This window comes from Cinclus cinclus, chromosome 2, assembly GCF_963662255.1.
Source record: "Cinclus cinclus chromosome 2, bCinCin1.1, whole genome shotgun sequence".
In the NCBI taxonomy this organism is placed as follows: Eukaryota; Metazoa; Chordata; class Aves; order Passeriformes; family Cinclidae; genus Cinclus; species Cinclus cinclus.
In genome coordinates this window covers 100,820,907-100,839,233 of record NC_085047.1, presented here as the reverse complement: position 1 = coordinate 100,839,233, position 18,327 = coordinate 100,820,907, and the positions used below count along the sequence as shown (strand labels likewise).

At 44.0% G+C, this 18,327-nt stretch overlaps 1 protein-coding gene across 1 annotated transcript in view; it reads left to right on the top strand.

Annotated features, from left to right (window-relative positions):
• The first annotated feature begins 4,873 nt into the window (after window positions 1–4,873).
• ACE2 (angiotensin converting enzyme 2) overlaps window positions 4,874–18,327 on the top strand; it is a 29,054-nt gene continuing 15,600 nt past the window's right edge. The window contains exons 1-9 of the mRNA XM_062514965.1: window positions 4,874–5,096; window positions 8,930–8,982; window positions 9,295–9,498; window positions 12,434–12,592; window positions 14,428–14,521; window positions 15,144–15,287; window positions 16,600–16,712; window positions 17,100–17,208; window positions 17,913–18,010. Of these exons, the coding sequence (XP_062370949.1) occupies window positions 4,874–5,096; window positions 8,930–8,982; window positions 9,295–9,498; window positions 12,434–12,592; window positions 14,428–14,521; window positions 15,144–15,287; window positions 16,600–16,712; window positions 17,100–17,208; window positions 17,913–18,010 (1,197 nt within the window). The remainder of the gene's footprint in view (window positions 5,097–8,929; window positions 8,983–9,294; window positions 9,499–12,433; window positions 12,593–14,427; window positions 14,522–15,143; window positions 15,288–16,599; window positions 16,713–17,099; window positions 17,209–17,912; window positions 18,011–18,327) is intronic.

Genomic DNA, 18,327 nt, shown 5'->3' with positions numbered 1-18,327 from the left:
ACAAAAGCACAGTAAAGGATTTTTTTAAATATCTAATCTAAACCTGCCCTCATTCTATTTGAAGCCATTCCCCCTTGTCTGGTCACTACATGCCCTTAAAAATAGTCTTTCACAGCTGTCTGAAAAAGTCTTACTTTTATTTTTTAATAATAAAGCTAGAGTAGATTCCAGCATAACCAGCCTGGGGTTATATGAACCTTCATGTTCATGTGATAGGTGGATAACTTTTGAAAGGATTCAAGGTGTGAAGCACGAGCGGCTGTGTTCAGTGCACCTGACCTGGATAAGTGATAAAATTCTGTCTGTCTTCAGAATCCCTGCTCCACAGAAAATGGGAGTTTATTGTGTGGGTAACTGTAAAAACAGGATGGAAATGTGCTGAAGCAAAATACAATATCTGCAGTCACCAAGCATCTGCCACATTGCTGGAGGCAGGATTTGACCATTAGCCATCCTGTTTCCAGTGTCATATTTAGAGGCAATATTAGAAAACCTCTTTGCTTATTAGGATTATTTCATCAGACTCTTCACCAACAGGAACAGGCTTAAACAGAGTAAAAGCTGCTTGTAAAGAACCATCCAGTGTCCTGAAGGGTACAAAGGATTTCCTAGGGTGGAAATCCTTCAGCCTTTTGGCTGTATTGAGTACCTTTGACTTGTCTCAGTACTGGCTCTTAGGACCAGTGTCAGCAGAAAGGGTGGAATGGGAAGGAGAAGGGAAAGCAGCAGGGTGAAGGAGGAGAGCTGAGCAAGGAAGCAGGGGAGGGGAAAGCTAAATACAAAATAAAACTCTGGAACCTATGAATCATTTGCATCATGTGGTCTCCTTTGTCACAGTTGTCTTTGATGTCCTGCTGGTGGGTCCCTCTGGACAAGGACTGCATCATCTCTGTGTCCCAGTGCTCCATCCTGAAAAAGATTTAAAAAGCTGGTTATTGGTGATAGTATCTCAGTGTTTCAAAATTACCATTCAAAGGATGTGGATGTTTTTCTCACAAGAATGTTGAAGATGAAGCTTACCAGTGTTGGAGGGGAAATACAGAGTACAGTGTTATTGCTGCCTCAGTTGTTGCTCCAAGGTCTCTCATGAAGGCAAAGTTTTATTTTTATCTGAAGTAATTCAGATCCCATAATTTGTAAACATTCATACTTTTCCCATTCTTTGCATGACAGATAGCTACATCTCAGTGTGACCACAATGGATTGTTGTGCCTGCAGCATCTTTGCAAGAACCTGTGAAAGATTTTGGTGAGAACAGCTTAGTGGTGCAAGAGCAACCTCAAGTTATAGATTAAGAATTGCTGTTATCCTGTATTGTACTATATGATACTGAAATAAAATTCTTTTGGGATGAAAAAGGGCCAAGCTTATCTGAGCATACTTCTCAAGACCTGAGTGAAGGTTCAGTTTAGCCCATGGCACTCGCCACCAATTTGAAAACAGATTCAAATCCTCTAAACAAGAGGATGCAATATGGGCTGACTGTGGTGGTATGTATTTAATCAGTGTCTTCCTTACAGCTCACCTTTTACCTGCATAATTACTTTACAGCAGTTTGGCTTAATTTTCTGCTAATGATGATGGGAATAACCCAGAGCATCCATCTAGCTTGCCTCTCTGCTGACAGAAAATGCCTTGAGAGAAGCAAATGATACATGAGCAGCCATATACCACATTTAGCAACACTTTGAAGTCAGTGTAGGTATTAGCTCTTTCATTGAAATAGATACCACAAATGAGGTTAATCAAGGTCACAGTGCTACAGAAGAAATAAAGCTCTTTTCTAGTCTGTGCAGTAGGATCATATTAGAAAACAAAGGACACTTTGATTTGGTGCACCCTGTCCTCCAGAGCCTGCAAATGGTACAACAACAATTTATATCCCTTGAGGATCTGGCCCAGATGTTTTATGTAACTTCCACTTCTTTTTTCTCTAAGCCACCTGCATCCAACTTGTGATAATAAAGAGAAAAATTTTATATTTATAAATAAATATAATCTATAGACTATATGGTGAACTGCTTCCTAAAACAATGAGTTAGTTCTGCTTTCAGTTACATTTGTACTGTGCCAAAGAATTCTGAAAAAAGCTACAAGTGCGCCCAAGACTGAACTGTTTCATTTTCAAGAGCTGCATTTGAGAAAAAAGAGGAAAAAGTAAAATTCAATTAAATGAAGCAATTAACCCAGAGAAGTTCTGTTTGAAGGAAATCTGCAACATTTATCACTAGCTCCACATCCCCAGCAAGCTGACACTTCAGAAAGGACATTTACAGTTCTGTTCAGCTTACTTGAGAAAGAGCATTGATGTCTACACTAGAATGAGCACAAATCATGCACGAGTAAGTTGTTTACACTGTCAGTCATTAGCTACACATTTGGAGTGCTGAAGAATGTCGGAATGCAGAGTCTGTCTGTGGTACTCAGCCCTAAGCACCTCTATCAGCCCACCTTGCAGCTTGGTACTCACAACTGGACCCAGTATTCCCCTGGGGCTCTGCTAGTGCTGAAGAGCCTGCAGGGATGTATACTCCTGATTGTCTGTCCCGGTATATTTGCTTCTGTCATACTAATCGTCATGGAGTGCTCTTTCCTGCCTGACCCTTCAAAAAGTAGCACCTTTATTCTACATTTTGAGGGAATTCAGTCCATTGTTTCTGCTGTTGTTCACAAAAGAGATGCGTGAAGTGGGCTCAAGAAGTCTCAGGGCAGGATTCAAGTCCTGTTCCTTCATTACTGTAAGTACAAAATAATCCCCAAATTAATGCAAATCACAGTATTAGCACAAGAGCTTTTGGTTTGATAATTTCTTTCAAGAACTGGGTGCCAGTTTTGACCAAACAAGGAGAGTTACCACATCTTGACAGAAAGAGTTTTTCAGGGAAGAAGTGCAACAAAGACATGAAACAACTCAGTGAAAAGTGGAGTGTGTGATTCTAGATACTCTTAAAACATGGCTCAGATGCCCTCAGAAATTTGGTCAGTTCATCAGTGCTGTAAACTGTGACTCATGAAATGAGCTGCTTTAAATACGCCAAGTTTTTATAGAAAATGCATTGACCAGCTGTCCATAATCCATTAGCAATGAGAAATCTGTGCTTGTCTTTCTATGAGCAGCTCCTTTTGACCTCTCTTGGGTTTTGTTTCCTTTTAATGCAGTGTGCAGGAAGGGATGTGTGCAATGGAGTGACACCACAGCTTCCTACGCAAACAAACAATTGCTAATGAAAAATTTGCACAGTTAGATATGCCTAATTTGATGGACTGAACTTGCTATTTTTCAAACCACATAAAGCTGAAGTACACTGACAGTCATGAGTGGTTCAGTCTTGCCAGCACAAATGTGCCAGTATGTTCAGTTTTGTGAATGTGTTACGTTTTGTGGATGCACTTTGCATAAAAGACTTGTGTTTTAACTGGGTATTCTGTGTGTCTGCATTGATGTTTCCATCAGTCCAGAGTAATTTTGGCCTTATAGTCCAGATCCAGTTTTGTTCTGAGTAAAGTGAGCAGTTCAGAAGGAACTGAATTTGACCTAAGCTCAAAAAATAAAGTTTGATCTTGTTAGTCTGTCCTCTTCCTTCCTAATATGTTTCCCTTTCCCTTAGAGGTGGCAATTTGAGGCTGTCAAAGCATCTTGCTGGCTAAAGCAATGGCTAAATGGAAAGCATTTAATTTTGGAGAAACTGCAAGAGTGTTTTTCCATTATTTCTCTAAGACCTTTGCTTTTCTCCTATAATTTGAATTATAATTACTATGAATTACAATATGTAGCTTTTATCAGTTATGGACCAATAGGAATTTTAGACTTTGCACTAACATTCTCGATGATATTGTATCTGAACAACTTTGCAGATGCAGATGTGCAAGCATGTGGTCACTGTAAAGTGAACTGGGACCACTCACTTTGTAAAACTGAAGTGAGAAGCACGCGTTGTCTGGATGCAAAGCCGTGTTTCAGAGGATCAATACCTTTCCCTTCATAACTGGAGCAAGGTGTTTTTTTGTAAATGGCAAAGTGTAAGGGATGCAGAATATTGTGCCCCTGAGTGGTTGCCTCTCCACTGCCTTTATAGTGTATGGGTTTGATTTTCACTGTAGCCTTCAAAGTAATACTTTATGATACCCTAATTTAACCTGCCAGTTTGTACACTCATCTTCCTAAAAATCATTCAGCTTCTAAGCTTTCTCCTAAACTTTGCAGAAACACTTTAGTTTCCTGATGCCTCAGGAAACTGACAGCATCTTTACACAGTTCCTGATGTCCTCAGATCTGAGGCTGGCCCCTGTGCATGGGCACTGTCCCCTTGGCAATGTTGAGCACTTGGGAAACAGCCATCAGCCTGTAGTAACTTCGGAGTGCAGTAGACCTGTGTGGAGGTGACAGCTTTGTTTAGGTCTGAAAAAGAAAAACAGAACACATCAGCCTGTCTTGGGACAGGAGGTTATGAAGAGGTGTGGATTAGTTGTCCAAGGTATTGGTCCCAGGCTCGGAACAGTGGGACACAAACCCCTCCATGCTCCAGGAGGTCACTGGGTGATGGCTGGCCAGTCAATCCAGCCACAAGAGGTGGATGCTTTCCAGGCAGAAGCCTCCCCTGGGTTCTTCCCCTCGGAGACAGAGGTCCTGAGTGTGGCACAGCAGGTGGGGAGTCTCTGTGCTCTGCACTTGCTGCTTTTACCTCCATTCCTGGTGGGCAGCAAGGGAATTAATCTGGCCAGCCACTCATCCACCCTTTCTCATTCCTGCAGAGAAAGAGCCCAAACTAAGCTAAGCCCAAACTGCTGGTGCTGAGCTGAGACTTTGTGCAGGTCCATGCCTTTGGTGGCTCAGATGTCGAGCTGGCCAGGCCTGCCTGCCTGCAGAGGAGGGATGGCCGCCCTCCTCACTGTCACACAGCTCTGGTCTCCCCAAGAGACCGGACACGAGGATCTCATGAAAGCCTCCTCTTGTGACAGGCATGTGTCCCAGCCCCTGTTGCACGGGCTGAAGCTTGCAGCTGGGGAGTCGGGGAGCCAGGGAGCCAGCATCCCACTGCCAGCCCTGGCGGGAGGGCTTTCATCTGAGAAAAAGCGAATGTCACGCATGCAGAAGAGTTAGTCATGTGGGAAAAAGGCTGCTCAGGGGATTAAAAGGACTGTTTGCCCAGCCCCCAGCTGGAAGCACGAGGAAGAGCAGAGGATGGGGAATTGCCCCCCAGCGATGCCCAGATGCAGCCAAGGCAGCACGGCTCCTCTCCAGGCACCACTGCAGGGAGATGTGAGGAGGGGCTGAAGCCACCCTGGGTTGTTCATTGCCTCAACAGAGCCTCTACTTTACGGGAGTCCTCAGAGCAAGGATTTGCCAGGTATTTAACTGAAGTGAGCTGCTCTTTGGCAAAGGGCAGAGCAGTAGCAGGGTGAGGCGGCCACAGCCTTGTGCAGGTAGTGAGGTGGCTCTACCGTGGCAGCTCCTTCTCCCTGGGGATGCTCCAGGACAGGCATCCCTGCAGCCATCACCTTTCAGAGCTCTTCTTCACAAAGTGGCCACTGAGGAACACCTCTGTCCATCTTTTATGCACTAGGCAGAATGACAAAGTGTAACAGAGAGCTTAAACAGCGCTCCTGAGTGGAAAAATTTTCTTGATAATGGCATTTTAAGCCATTTTAAGGGTGTGTGGTGTCCAATACACAACACAGAGGGTTTTTATTGAGGCATGTCCTAACTGCAATTCTCTGTTATTGCAGTCCTAGTTTCATAGCACAGTTCAGCCAACAACATGAGTGGTGAGGCAGAAAACTGCTCTAACAGAGCCAGAGTACAGAGGAACATCGGTGGGCAGCTCTTTCAGCAGATGTCAGACAACTCGTACCCTGGGGACAGGACTGGGACTATCAGGTAGGAGCTAGGAGCCACAGCTCCCACTGAAGCTGGGAGGGGTGGAGGGGAGAACTGGCACACGGGAAGAGAAGGAGCCTGTGTCAGCATGTCAGGTTACAGGCAGCCTTTGTGCTGTGGCAGTGGCAAACTGACACAGCCCTTTGCTCCTGCCAAGCAGGCTGGCTGCCATCTCACACAACAGTGGATTTCACTGAGACATGGTTTAAACCCCCAGCTGCTCTTCTAGCACCCTAACCCATGGCTGCTGCCTTGCTGCCCTTGGAGGTTTGAATTTCCTGAAAAGACTCGAGGTACTTCCCTTTCTCAGCTGTTTACTGTTTCCTTTTTGCTATGGTCCAGCTGTCTTCATGGTCTCATCAGCTCTCCAGACCAGCATGAAGGTCCACCACAAGAAATGCTGCTCACCCAAGCATGGATGGCCATCACCATCTCTGGCTATATAAATCACTCCCAGCTAAGAGCTGGGCCAATCTGCCATGCTAGTAAGGCTGACACAATCGAGTCTCTTTCACCCCAGAGTTTGGGCACTGGAACAGGCTCTCCAGGGAAATGATCACAGTACCAACACTGTCAGAGTTCAAGAAGGACTCAGATAACACTCTCAGGCACATGATGTGAGCCTTGGAGCTGTCCTGTGCAGGGCCAGGAGTTGAACTTTGATGATCCTTGTGAATCCCTTCCAACTCAGAATATTCTAGGATTCTGTGATTCTACAAATCTAGTGTCTCCCATATGTCTTCTCAATGGGAGAAAATACATCCATGAAGGTTTGATGTGCTTGAGGCTCAGTGACTCCTCACTGTTCCAACACCATTTTTCAAAGCATAGTTTTGTGCTAATTCATCTCACAACTTATTTTTTCTCTTGTGTAAAGGCAATCGCAAGAAAGGTGGCATGTAATTATTGTATTATGCCTCAGATATGATATCAAGGTTTGCATTAGGTATGCAGTAGAAAAGAACTTAGAAATAAGGCTGAGAATTTGCAGCATAATTCAGCGTGACTCTACCTGCTCCATTTCCAGCTCACTACAGGGCTTGCACACACCTTGAAATGCAGGTGCAGAGGCAAGCCTATACGAAATGAGGTGACACCCTTCTCTGCCCTATTTCTAGGGTATCCCCTGGCAGTATCCTGCTCCCTGAGGGCTCCTGGGTTGTGCATGTGGCCCTTGGGGTTTCAGGCTGTGCACAGAGCAGCAGCAGGTGGGAGTGAGGAACAGAGGTGTCTCCTGCACTATAGCAGGGAGGTGACAGCTACCAGGGCTTCCTCTGGATGAGCAGAGCACTGTAAAGGGAGAAAAATAACACCTGCATATAAAAAAAGGTAGTTTTGAATCAGCCAGCCCCTTTTTCAGTACCCTAAAAAGTACTCAATTCAGTGATTGTGCAATTAACTTGCCAACACAGAAGAGAAAATAGGAGAGATGAAGGGTCAACATAGTCCCAGTTCTCTACTGAAGAAGAAGTAATCAAGGTAATAATAGGCATAATTCTCTGCTCTGACAGACAACAGCTGAAACAACAGCAAAAAAACCTTTCATCATTTCACCATGTGACAGTCTCACTGGCAAACTGAGAAGCGATGAGCAAGACAAGAATCAAAAAAGGTATATAATTACTTAGAAAACAGGCTTTGTGGTTCTCAGTCAAGAAGAGGGGCCATTTTAATACCTCTCCTGGGCATTACTGTGTCACATATCATCTGACTGTGGGAAGAGAATATCTATCTAACAGGTTTTTGGGCATTGCCAAGTACTGCCATGGGTGTCCTTCAAAGGATTACAATTCCAAATGATCATAATATTTTGAAAAATGGGCTGAAATCAGTGTGATGCACTTCAGTGCAGACAAATCTACAATGCAGTAATTGGTGCCATCCTAGAACCAGATGTACAGAGACAAAAAAAGGGAAGGGCTGAGCAAACAGCACTACCAGAAAGGTCTCAACTGCAATATGAGTTGATGTTGGCTGATGTTGCCAGAAATAAGGTGTGTATCAGTGAGGCACTGCATGTAAAATGTTCCAGTGATTGGATTCCAGCTTCAGTTGTTTGCAGATATGGACACCATCACTAAGGAAGCACAGAACATTGAAAGTCTGGACGGCACCAAGAAGAGCAGCAAGAAATGTGAACATGACCTCTGAGGAAGGGTTGAGTGAATGTTTTTAACTTTCACTTGAAAGAAATGTTAGAGGATTTCATGTGGGTGAGAGAGATCAGTCACCCCTGGTACACAGGAAATGGGAACCACAAAATACTGAAGCCAGGTGTTTCCTCAAGGTCCTTGGTTTTTGGCTGTGCTTGCCAGATGCTTGTTGCTGGTGGCCCTGCTGTGCTGGGTTCCAAAGGCTCCTGATGGCTGGACCTCCTCTCCAGGGCTTGGCAATGAAGGGGCTGATTCCTGCTGCTCCCATGGAGGCAGACTCAAGGTGGTCTCAGGGAAACTCTGCTGGGAATGGGAAACCAGCCCTGTGGGTGTGGCTTCAGAGTTGCATCTCAAAACAAACCCCCACAAGACACAAAACAAAACCAACCAAGTGATCCTCAACAAAAATAGGCTAATTAAAAAAAAAAATACTAAGGCACTGTCTGATCTATAATGCTCAACCCAAACTGCATTTCCAGAGCTAATTCATACATTGATTTTCCCATTGATTTGCAGTAACTGCTGGGTTCCTAGCTAGATTAGCAAAGGTATTTAAATATTAAGATGGAGTCATTTTAGTAGCCTTAGTCACCTTAGTACTTAAATCCAGTTGATTATAGTTTAGATTAGGTCTCTACACAAGACGCTGTGATCCCACAAAGTCTCTTGCTGCTTTTTGATGGCTCAGTGAACACATTTAAAATTCAGGTTTTATATGCCCCGATTGCTTTGAAAATGAGGTCTGTTCCCCAAATCACCTGGGCTTTGCAAAGCCTTTATATCATGGCCCTAAGCACCCAACCAGGTACCCTATCCCGGTCTAACTGGGGTTTCTTCCTGCCTGAGAGTTAAGGTTCTTGGCTTGGTGTTTCAGTGAAGTTTTTAAATATTTTTACAGCTTATCACCAACCTGTTAAAGGATTGACAGATTCTGAGCTACCAGAGACACGGGTAGGCTATAGGTAAAGTAACCAGCTATATCATTGACAGCACATTTGGGAAACATTAACCAAAAGTAAAAGCCTTTTATAAGAAGGCCATAAAATGGCAGGAGTAATTATGTTTTTCCAAAGTTAATCATTGACTTTTGTTTATTTGGCTTTTTATAAAAAACTTTTTCCTTTCTCTCCTATAATGAATAAAGCCTATAAAAGATCCAGCAAATTGGATTCAGCCTTTCTTCTTCACAGTGGCCATGCTTGAAGGCTGATGAGGCAGAGGCCAACAGAGAAGCTTATCTGAGGAAGCCTACTTCGTTGAGAGGTTCTCATCCTGAACATGAATCTGTTGGTCCACTTCTGGCTTCTTTGCCACCTGAGCGCTGTTGTGACCCCTCAGGATGTCACACAGGAAGCCAAAAAGTTTTTAGAAGAGTTTAACAGGAGGGCAGAAGATATCAGCTATGAGAACTCCATTGCCTCATGGAACTACAACACCAACATCACTGAGGATAATGCCAATAAAATGGTAAGTGCTCCATCCTGCTGTTGTCTTAGGAATCTGACATGTTCTGGTTGGTTTTGGTTCCACCAAGCTTGGCTGAAATTGGAGTGTTACTTCTCTGGTAGCTGTGCTTCATTCTGGGGAGGACAGAGGAGCTTGCTTAATGTAGTAATGCTCACTGGACGTGCCTGGGCCACTACCAGCCTCTACAGCCTTGGGTTAGTGCCTGGACTACCAGCACTGCACAGGGGTGTCCAGAAACTGAGTGGGGAAAAGGCAAGGCAGCACTGCATGTTCATCCTCAAAATCTGTGTTGGATGAAGAGAGATGCTTTCTTCTGCTGGGTCCAACACCACCCATGCCTCCTGTTGTAGTGCTTCTCTATGGAGTTTTCCTTTCCACCAGCAAGGCACTTCCCTTTCCTCTAGGAGAGGGCATATCCTGAGGGTGAAGATCCTCTCCAAGGGCCCTGGGTAGGTGCTGTCCTTGGTGCAAGGAAACAGGATTTGAATTTTGTACCTGCATGAGCTCAGGTCTCCCACTTTCCCTAAGACCAGACACAGGCTGTTGTTTTGCTTCTCAGTGAATATGCAAATATTTTCTGGATGCAGGCATTCTGTTAAATGTTTGCTGATGGATTTATATAGTGGCCCACACCAGTTACCCAGTGGTGGACCTTTCCCCCTGCCCCCATCACTCTTCTCATACTCAGGGCTGTTGGTAGGCTGCCTGGAGGTATTAGACCAGGAAAATTGAAGTGAGATCACAGACTAGCAAATGCCAACAGTGGAGTTGCTATTCCACTGGTCTTGTTTGTTGGTTTGAAAGTTCATTTCTATCTGCAGGAAGAACCACAGCATTTTTACTTATGCTGTTTTCCAGCACAGTTCTTGCTTCTCAGCACCAGCATCTCTCTGCCCCAGCCCCAGGGGTCTCTAGACAAGGACTAGCAAGAGCAGGCAGCCATGGTCTGGCTGGTTACTGATATTGCCATGCCTCAACTCAGCATGTTCTAAGTTCAAAGCCTTTCAAAATTAACAAAATCACCTTGAGTTTTGCTTTGTTTTGAAGAGGTATCTTTTGAAAAGTTAATTCTAGCCTTAGAGAAAACAATTCAGATCATAAAAATGAAGATGAATATCCTATGTCTATTTTTGCCTAATGGCTGGTCTTTCACTCTGTGGTCATATAACTTAATTAAAACATGTTTTAATTATCATATTTCTTAATTAAAGCAAGGAGACTGGTTGCTGGAAGAAATCCTAATGACTAATCATTGTCAATCTGGAATTTTTTCCCAGGCACCAGATACTTAAACTGTAATGTTTCCAAATACATAAAATGAAAGCCCTATATAGTATTTTCAGCATTAATGAGATGATAATAAAATACATGAGGAGATACCAGCAATAGAAACCAATTAGTCTAGTGTTCAGAGAGAACTTTTTCTCTCTCCTGGTCTCTTCAGTAGTGCTGGTAATAAACCCACTGATTCCCTTCCTCCTGTTCTGCTGGAGCAGAGTTAATGAATGCTGTCCCTTCTGGCTCATTCACATCCATTTTCCTTGTAAATTGTGTCACAAATCCTACAACTATTCCTCTGACTTGTCAACCAGTTCCTCTAATTGTGGAAGTATCAGAGAGCAAGATAGCTGCTTTCCCCTTGCTTTTTTTGTAGCCAACGAGCCCCCTCTTCTGTCCTGCCATTCCTGAGGCACCTCTCTGTCCTGCTCAGGACAAGGAGCTCAGGAACACATTGGCACAGTGATGCTCTTCCTCTGGGTGCTTATCAATCTCCTGCCCACTGAGCTCTGCCAGCTGCTGAGGAGTGTCAGGACTGTTTGATCCCGTAAAGGGGAGAGTTTGGGAAGTCTCTCTCCCAGTGATGGCTGCCCTCCTGCAGCTAGGATAGAGGAGATGTGGGGATGGGATTACCACAGGTTTACATCTGCCACCACCCCTTTCTGCTGGAGCCTGGAGCAGTGGGTGCTGTACCCCTCTCATACATGGGGCTGAACAACTCGGGCACAGCCCTGCAGAAAGTGTTGGTGTTACTGGTGTGTCTGCACAGGGCTGAAGGGTGCCTGAAAGAGCTCTTCAGGCACAATAGGATGCCTCAGCAGGGACAGATGGGTGTTACACGTGCCCTATCCACAAGCTGGGAAACTCTGGCATAAGCACGATTAAATAAACTCTCCCAAGGACCCAGGTTAATTAGTACAGTTCTCGTTGGCATTTGGAATTGGTGTTGATGTGCTGAGCTGTGTAAAAACACATTAGAAAAAGGTGAATAAGACAGTCCCAACTCCAAATTGTTTTTAATGCTGCTACTTTGTGCACTGAAATTTGGGAGTTTCACATATCAAGGTCTGTATTGGCAGAAGTGTTAAAAGCAGTCTCACACAAAATGTTGAGATTTTGCATGTCCAATTTGGGACCTGTTTAGAGCTTCCTTTACCCAAGTATAATCTTTTATTTGCCAGCATTTCAGAAGAAAGTGATACTTGCATTTAAAACAGACTCACTATCGCTCTCTTGCCTGATGAAGAAATCTGCCTGCAGCAGAAATGGGGATTGACATCTGGGTCACAGATCTCTTTGTGCTCTGGTTTATTTCTTCACAGGTGGGTGAAGAAAAGCACTAAGGGAAGAAACATGATTTAGGGTAGCAGGAGACACAGCAAAGTGATGCTGGATCTATTATAACAAGCAAGGTGTGAATAGACAGTCTTGCTTTTTGCTAGTCCCAAAGAAAGATGGATATCTGGATATGTGAATAAAACAAAGCCAACAGGATCTCTAGCCATTTCACCGTGCAGTGCAAATGCTCAGCCTGCGACCCATGGGTGTTCTTCACAGATGAAGTTCTTCCTAGAAGTGATATTTTTGTCCACTAAGTTCATCAGGCCACTCCACTCCTTTGGAGGGATTAATTCAGGCTTGTGTCAACCCCTTGCAGAGCGAGGCAGGTGCCAAGTGGTCGGCATTTTACGAGGAGGCCTCCAGGAATGCCAGCAACTTCCCAGCAGACAGCATCACAGATGACCTCATCAAGCTCCAGATCCAGACTCTCCAGGAAAGAGGATCATCTGTGCTGTCACCAGAAAAGTACAACAGGGTAAGTTGTTGAATGCAGTTCATCATTTTTGGTGGGGGAGTTCACCTGCCTCCCACAACACCCTCAAGCCAGGCTGTGGTGCTGTCACCACCCTGCTTGTTTGGGGATGATGCAGTGTATGGTACAGAAGTGTACCTGCTCTAGGTGTCCACAGCAACACAGGGCTGTGGGGTAGTCTGACCTAGGAAGCTGGTTGCTATTTTTGTCAGCAGTTTTGCCATGGAATAAATTTCAAACACACCTCAGAGCAGTCCTTGCACTTATAGCTGGGTTTGCCATAAAACCAAGGGCATGTGATAAGTGAAGTCCAGATGTAGGGCAATGAGCAGAAAGAGATGGGTAAAAGGCCATTTAATGAGTCAAAAAGGTGGAGATGGAGGAAGTCTTTCTTCCTCTGAACATGGTACATTATCACACTGTGAAAAAGAAGGAAGGTTTCATTGCATTGGGCACCCTGGGATGCCTGAAAATGGGGAAGGCTTCACAGAAAGCTGCTGGCCTTCAGCAGCTGGTATATGTACAATGACTATACGTGAAATTGGAGTGAGCAGCTATGCAGACACAAAAGGGATTTATAACTAAACACTTGAGAATTAAATTACTTTCCCTTTACTGAAGATCAAATTGAAACGTATCATTGAGTCATGGGAGCCTGCAGTCCAGGATCTTACAGAGTCCTAATTGCAGAAGAATCCTGAGATTTTTCTGCTAAGGTCAGCACTGCTAATAACCATGCATGGAAAGAAGTAGATTGGCTGGATCTCTTGTCTGATCCAAATAAGATACATTTCTGAAAAAACAATTGTGTTGGTGGGAATGCTGGCAGTTCATAGAGACATATTTATTTTGGATCACAACAGTGCACCAATGGTAATGTTTTCCTGCTGAGGCGGTATGTTCTTCAGTACCCTCCCTGTTTAGACACTTAGAATTTCCTAGATAATGGCCTTTGGGGCTGAAGCTGTTGATTCATATTTGAAAAATGATTTTTTTATACAGTCTGATGGGGTTCCATAGGAATATCTAAGTATTCTTCACTGACACAAAAATTTGCCTGGACACCAATTTATTTTAATGCTGACAGAGGTAAAGTTAATGCTACTCACTAACTACCCCTCTCGCTGACAGCTCTTCAGAGTTCTGATTTAAAGCTCTAAGTGAGAAATTGCATAGTCCTAAAGGGAAAGCTAAAAGTGGTACATGTTTTCCTTGAGGCATGAAGATGTGAAAATTAGAAAATATTTAGAACAAAGCTACACACCATAGGTTCTGAGATAGAGCTGAATGATTTCAGGTGCATTTTGGCTTTCAGCTGGCCCAAAACATGAGCCACAGCTTCTCTGTGATGGAGTCCAAGCAGATTGAAGCAGTCAGTGAGATGTGATGTTAACAACCACAGGCAACAGTCAGCCTGGCAGCAGCTGCCAAAGGGGACCTTTTTGCAGCCACTCAAAGCCACAACCTCCCTGCAAAGTTTATGTGGGTTCATGCTTATGGAAGCACATTGATAAACTTTATTTTTTTATTGCTGCTGTGTATTGACAGCTCTCTCGTGACAGTCAGTGCTCATTGAACCCAGAGGTCTGTCTGTCTGGATATTAAGAACCTGTAGGTTATATCTTATATATGGGAGATTGTCTGTCTTTTCCAACAAGGTCTAGTTCAGTAATGCATTTAGGCAAATTCTTTCATTAATCTCTCCTGAGCTCAAACATATGCTTAAATATTAAGCTGGTGGGTGAAGTGTTGATTCTAGCTCTTAAGGAATTAGCATAATTGGCAGTTATTTTGCACAGAGTGGGTTTCTAACATGCTACCTTGCATCTAACTTGCAGCTGAGCGCTGTGCTAAACACAATGAGTACCATCTACAGCACTGGGACCGTCTGTAAAATCGACAATCCATCTGAGTGTTTGGTGCTTGAGCCAGGTATGACACCAACCACTGCCCCTGCTGTGTTCTTCACCCTGAGAGTCAAAAAGAGAAAGCCAAAGGGTGGCTCCTGACTGCAAAAGAACAGACTGTAATTTCAACAGATATTTCCTGCTAGCTAACGCTTAGTCATAATTTAATTGCATCTTGCAGTTCAGGGACCTCCATTGGACCTTCTGTCCATGAGACATACTGTCTCTTGTTTGTAGCAAAAAAAAAAAAAAAATAAAAAAAGGGGAGGGCTGCTCAGCTTGTGTGGCAGCCTGCCTGTCACCTGGGGTTTGCCTGTCTCACAGAAAATCTATTTTTTATTCCCTGCCATCAGTCGTGTTGGACTCAGTGTTGTGTTGAGGGCAGTCCTGAGAATTCTACTGGTTTAAAAGAAGCTAATGTGGAGAGAGCATTTAAGAGACTCATGATGTGCTCCATGCTTCTTAAAGACAAACAGAAAACATTAAATTAGGAAAGGAGGCAATGAAATAATGGGGTCTTTCAGTACATCAAATACAAAGTGTTTCCTTCTCTGTTCATGAATTTCTTTCACTTTGGTTTATTTCCCTGCTGTGAAAGAAAATTTCTGCTTTTTCAAAGCCTAGTACCTACATTTTTGTTCTGACAGGTCTGGATGCTATTATGGCTGACAGCACTGATTATTATGAGAGACTGTGGGCCTGGGAAGGCTGGAGAGCTGATGTTGGCAGAATGATGAGACCATTATATGAAGAGTATGTTGAACTTGAAAATGAGGTTGCGAGGCTTAATGGTAAGTCACTTTTGGTTTTCTTTTTTTTTTTTTTCCCTTCTGGGTTTCAGAAACTAATAAACGTACTGCAGTCTTACACAATTTTCCCAGGAATTCAAAACTCATGCATAGTTTGCACATAATTTACTCTTGGTGTGCATGTCTCAAGGTAGGAGGCAATGCAGACAACTGCCATTGACCAGTTCAGAGGTTTCTTCCCAGCCTGGAACAAGAGGCACCTTTTTGTTGACATTTTTCCTAAAGGCCATAATGCATCAGGGCCCCTCATTACATACCACCCAGAACTGCACCATTTGTGATTTATTGCCAAGCACATTCCATTTAAACAGCTTCTGAGTATTGCTGAGCGTTGGTGACATCTCCTCTTTCTTATGGGCCTTGACCTTCTTGCAGCAGCCACAATAACATTTATAAGCATTATTCCCTAGCTGGAATGATCAGATTTGGTAGGCCTGGGACAGCAGGTGCAGCTGGGTGTTTGTACCGAGGGAAGTGTGCTTCCAGTCTGAGATCTCCACACAAATCATATGGAACTGTCTTTTCAAGGAACAGTACCAGCTGCCTTCTAATTTTCCTTTGGGGTCTTCTAAGATAGCTTCTGAACTAGCTACATCATCTGTCTCTTGATCAGACTGCAGCTTTATCACCTGCTTTCCCATCCTCCTTGTTTTGCAAAAACTGTCCAGCTGGAGCTGGATAAGAAAATATGGCCCAAATAGCAAGACAGGGAAAAAAGGTAAACATTAAGAAGTGGTCATTATGGCCTTCCTCTGTACCACTAAGGAAAACACTTGAACTGGGAGCCATTTTTACTCCAGGCTTGAAGAAGCTCAGTAGACTGGAAGACTTAGTGGAACTGGGAGCTGAATTTCACTTCTGGTATCTGCATGTGTCCTGGTGGTTTAGTTTCTGGAAGAGGGGGCATGTATTCAATGTCCTCCAGTTTATGCCTTCTGTGACAACCCCTTGGCATCCAGACTGAGCAGAGGCTGCTGTCCCTCATAGCCACAGGAGCTCCAGTCAGGATTCCTGATTTCCTTTCACCTCCATCTCCAAGACAGAATGACCCTAACTAGCAAATAACCATGACATCAACTTCTGAATTTCTTGGAAACCTCCCATACCTGCATGTTCATGAGACAGACCCTCAGGGAGGCTTTTTCCTCTCTGCTAAACCCAATCTTGCATTTTGCTGCTTTGCTTTGGGGGAAGGCTGCGGGTCTGCATGGAATCGGCAGGGAGCTGCATTTCTCCTGCAGACCTAAGCAGTGCCACATGTGGTGTCCTCACGTGATGGATCCATGCTTTACAGGTTATTCTGACTATGGAGACTACTGGAGAGCAAATTATGAAGCAAAGTTTCCAGAAAATTACAAATACAGCCGTGACCAGCTGATTGAAGATGTGGAGAAGACATTTGAGCAGGTAGAGGCAGGAAAAGCTCTCATCTGGGTTGCAGGGTTGTGTTTTGAAATGGTGGGCTCACAAGGTTGGGAAAGAGGGAGCTCTGCAGGTCCATGTCTCTCCTCCAGGTAGGGTCCATGGGTTGATGGCATCCTTGATACTCCAGCTCTAAAGGTAGTGATGTTCCCTCCCTCATACCTGAGTAGGATTTCTGTGGCTGTAATCTGGACTCAGTACCTCAGCCCTGAGGCAGGGGGCAAAGCTCAGTTGCAGGTTTGAGGTGCAGTTACCTGCCAGGAGCTTTTTTATCAGAGACAGCTTCAAGGCTCTGTTCAGGAGTAATGAGTGGAATAGAGAAAAGTGGAAAAAAAATTTAAAAACTGTTTCCTTCTCCCCCTCTGCCTCCAGATAAAACCTCTGTACGAGCAGTTGCATGCCTACGTGAGACACCAGCTGGGGCAAGTGTATGGCCCCAAGCTCATCAGCTCCACAGGAGGCCTCCCTGCTCACCTCCTGGGTATGTGATGCACCCATGTCCTGCAAGCCTGACTTTATACACAGGACAGACACCTCCAAGGCACATGGCTGGAGAGTGATCTGAATGTTTAATCAGGATATTGGCAGAAAGGTTAGAGATAAGAGAAGGGTAGAGGAGAAATGGATAAACTCCTAGCAGAGATGACATAAGTGCTTATCAGCAGTGGCAGGAAGGGAAGGCAGGTGTTCTCATCCTCACCAAACCTCACATAGCACAAAACTCTAGCACTTGGCTGGGACATTTCCCTCCCCTCTGCAGCACTTGTCTTCCTTAGAAAGGTGAGTTTCAGAGAGACTTGTTTTTCCTTTCAAATTTTACTCTAAGATCCCACATTTAATGACTTGGGTTTCAGATCATGCAACATTAAGCTGCTATAAATGTTGAGTATCTGAACATGGCAAAACAATCACATGGACTGACAAACAGGATGTTCAATTTTGTGATAAGTCTTGAAACTATATTATCCAAGAATTGCTGATACTGGGTAATAAAGAATCCTTGACCCGAGTTTGACACATGCGTGACCTTCCAGAACTGCTCCCCTCCACATCTGGATCAGGCAAGGTTAGATGAATAGGAGTCCCTGTTTTTGACACTGCACAATTTATAGATCTGTCTGGCACCTTTGAGCAATACATAATAAATAATTTAAAGTATTTCTTTGTTTCTCTTTTTTTATGAAGGCGATATGTGGGGTAGATTCTGGACAAATCTGTATGCCTTGACTGTTCCCTATCCAGACAAACCAAATATTGATGTAACTTCTGCAATGGTTGAAAAGGTAAGACATGCCTTTGTACAATATGCATTATGCAACAAATCTAGGAGGTATAGAAATTATGCACAACATATCAGCTGCTTTCCAGAAATCCATGGCTGCCCTCAGGCAGACACACTGCCAACAAAGTGTTGCTTTTTGCATTCTTTTTTTTGCTTTGCACCTTTAAGTGTTTATGCATTTTTCACTGTACCTATCCCCTTAGCTGTTCTCTGTTTTCTTCCACCCTCTTTGACTCCCTTAATCTTGTCTCCAATTCTATTTTCCTCAGAGACACTTATCCATTAAGAGATATATTTTGTACTTATAAATATTTCAGG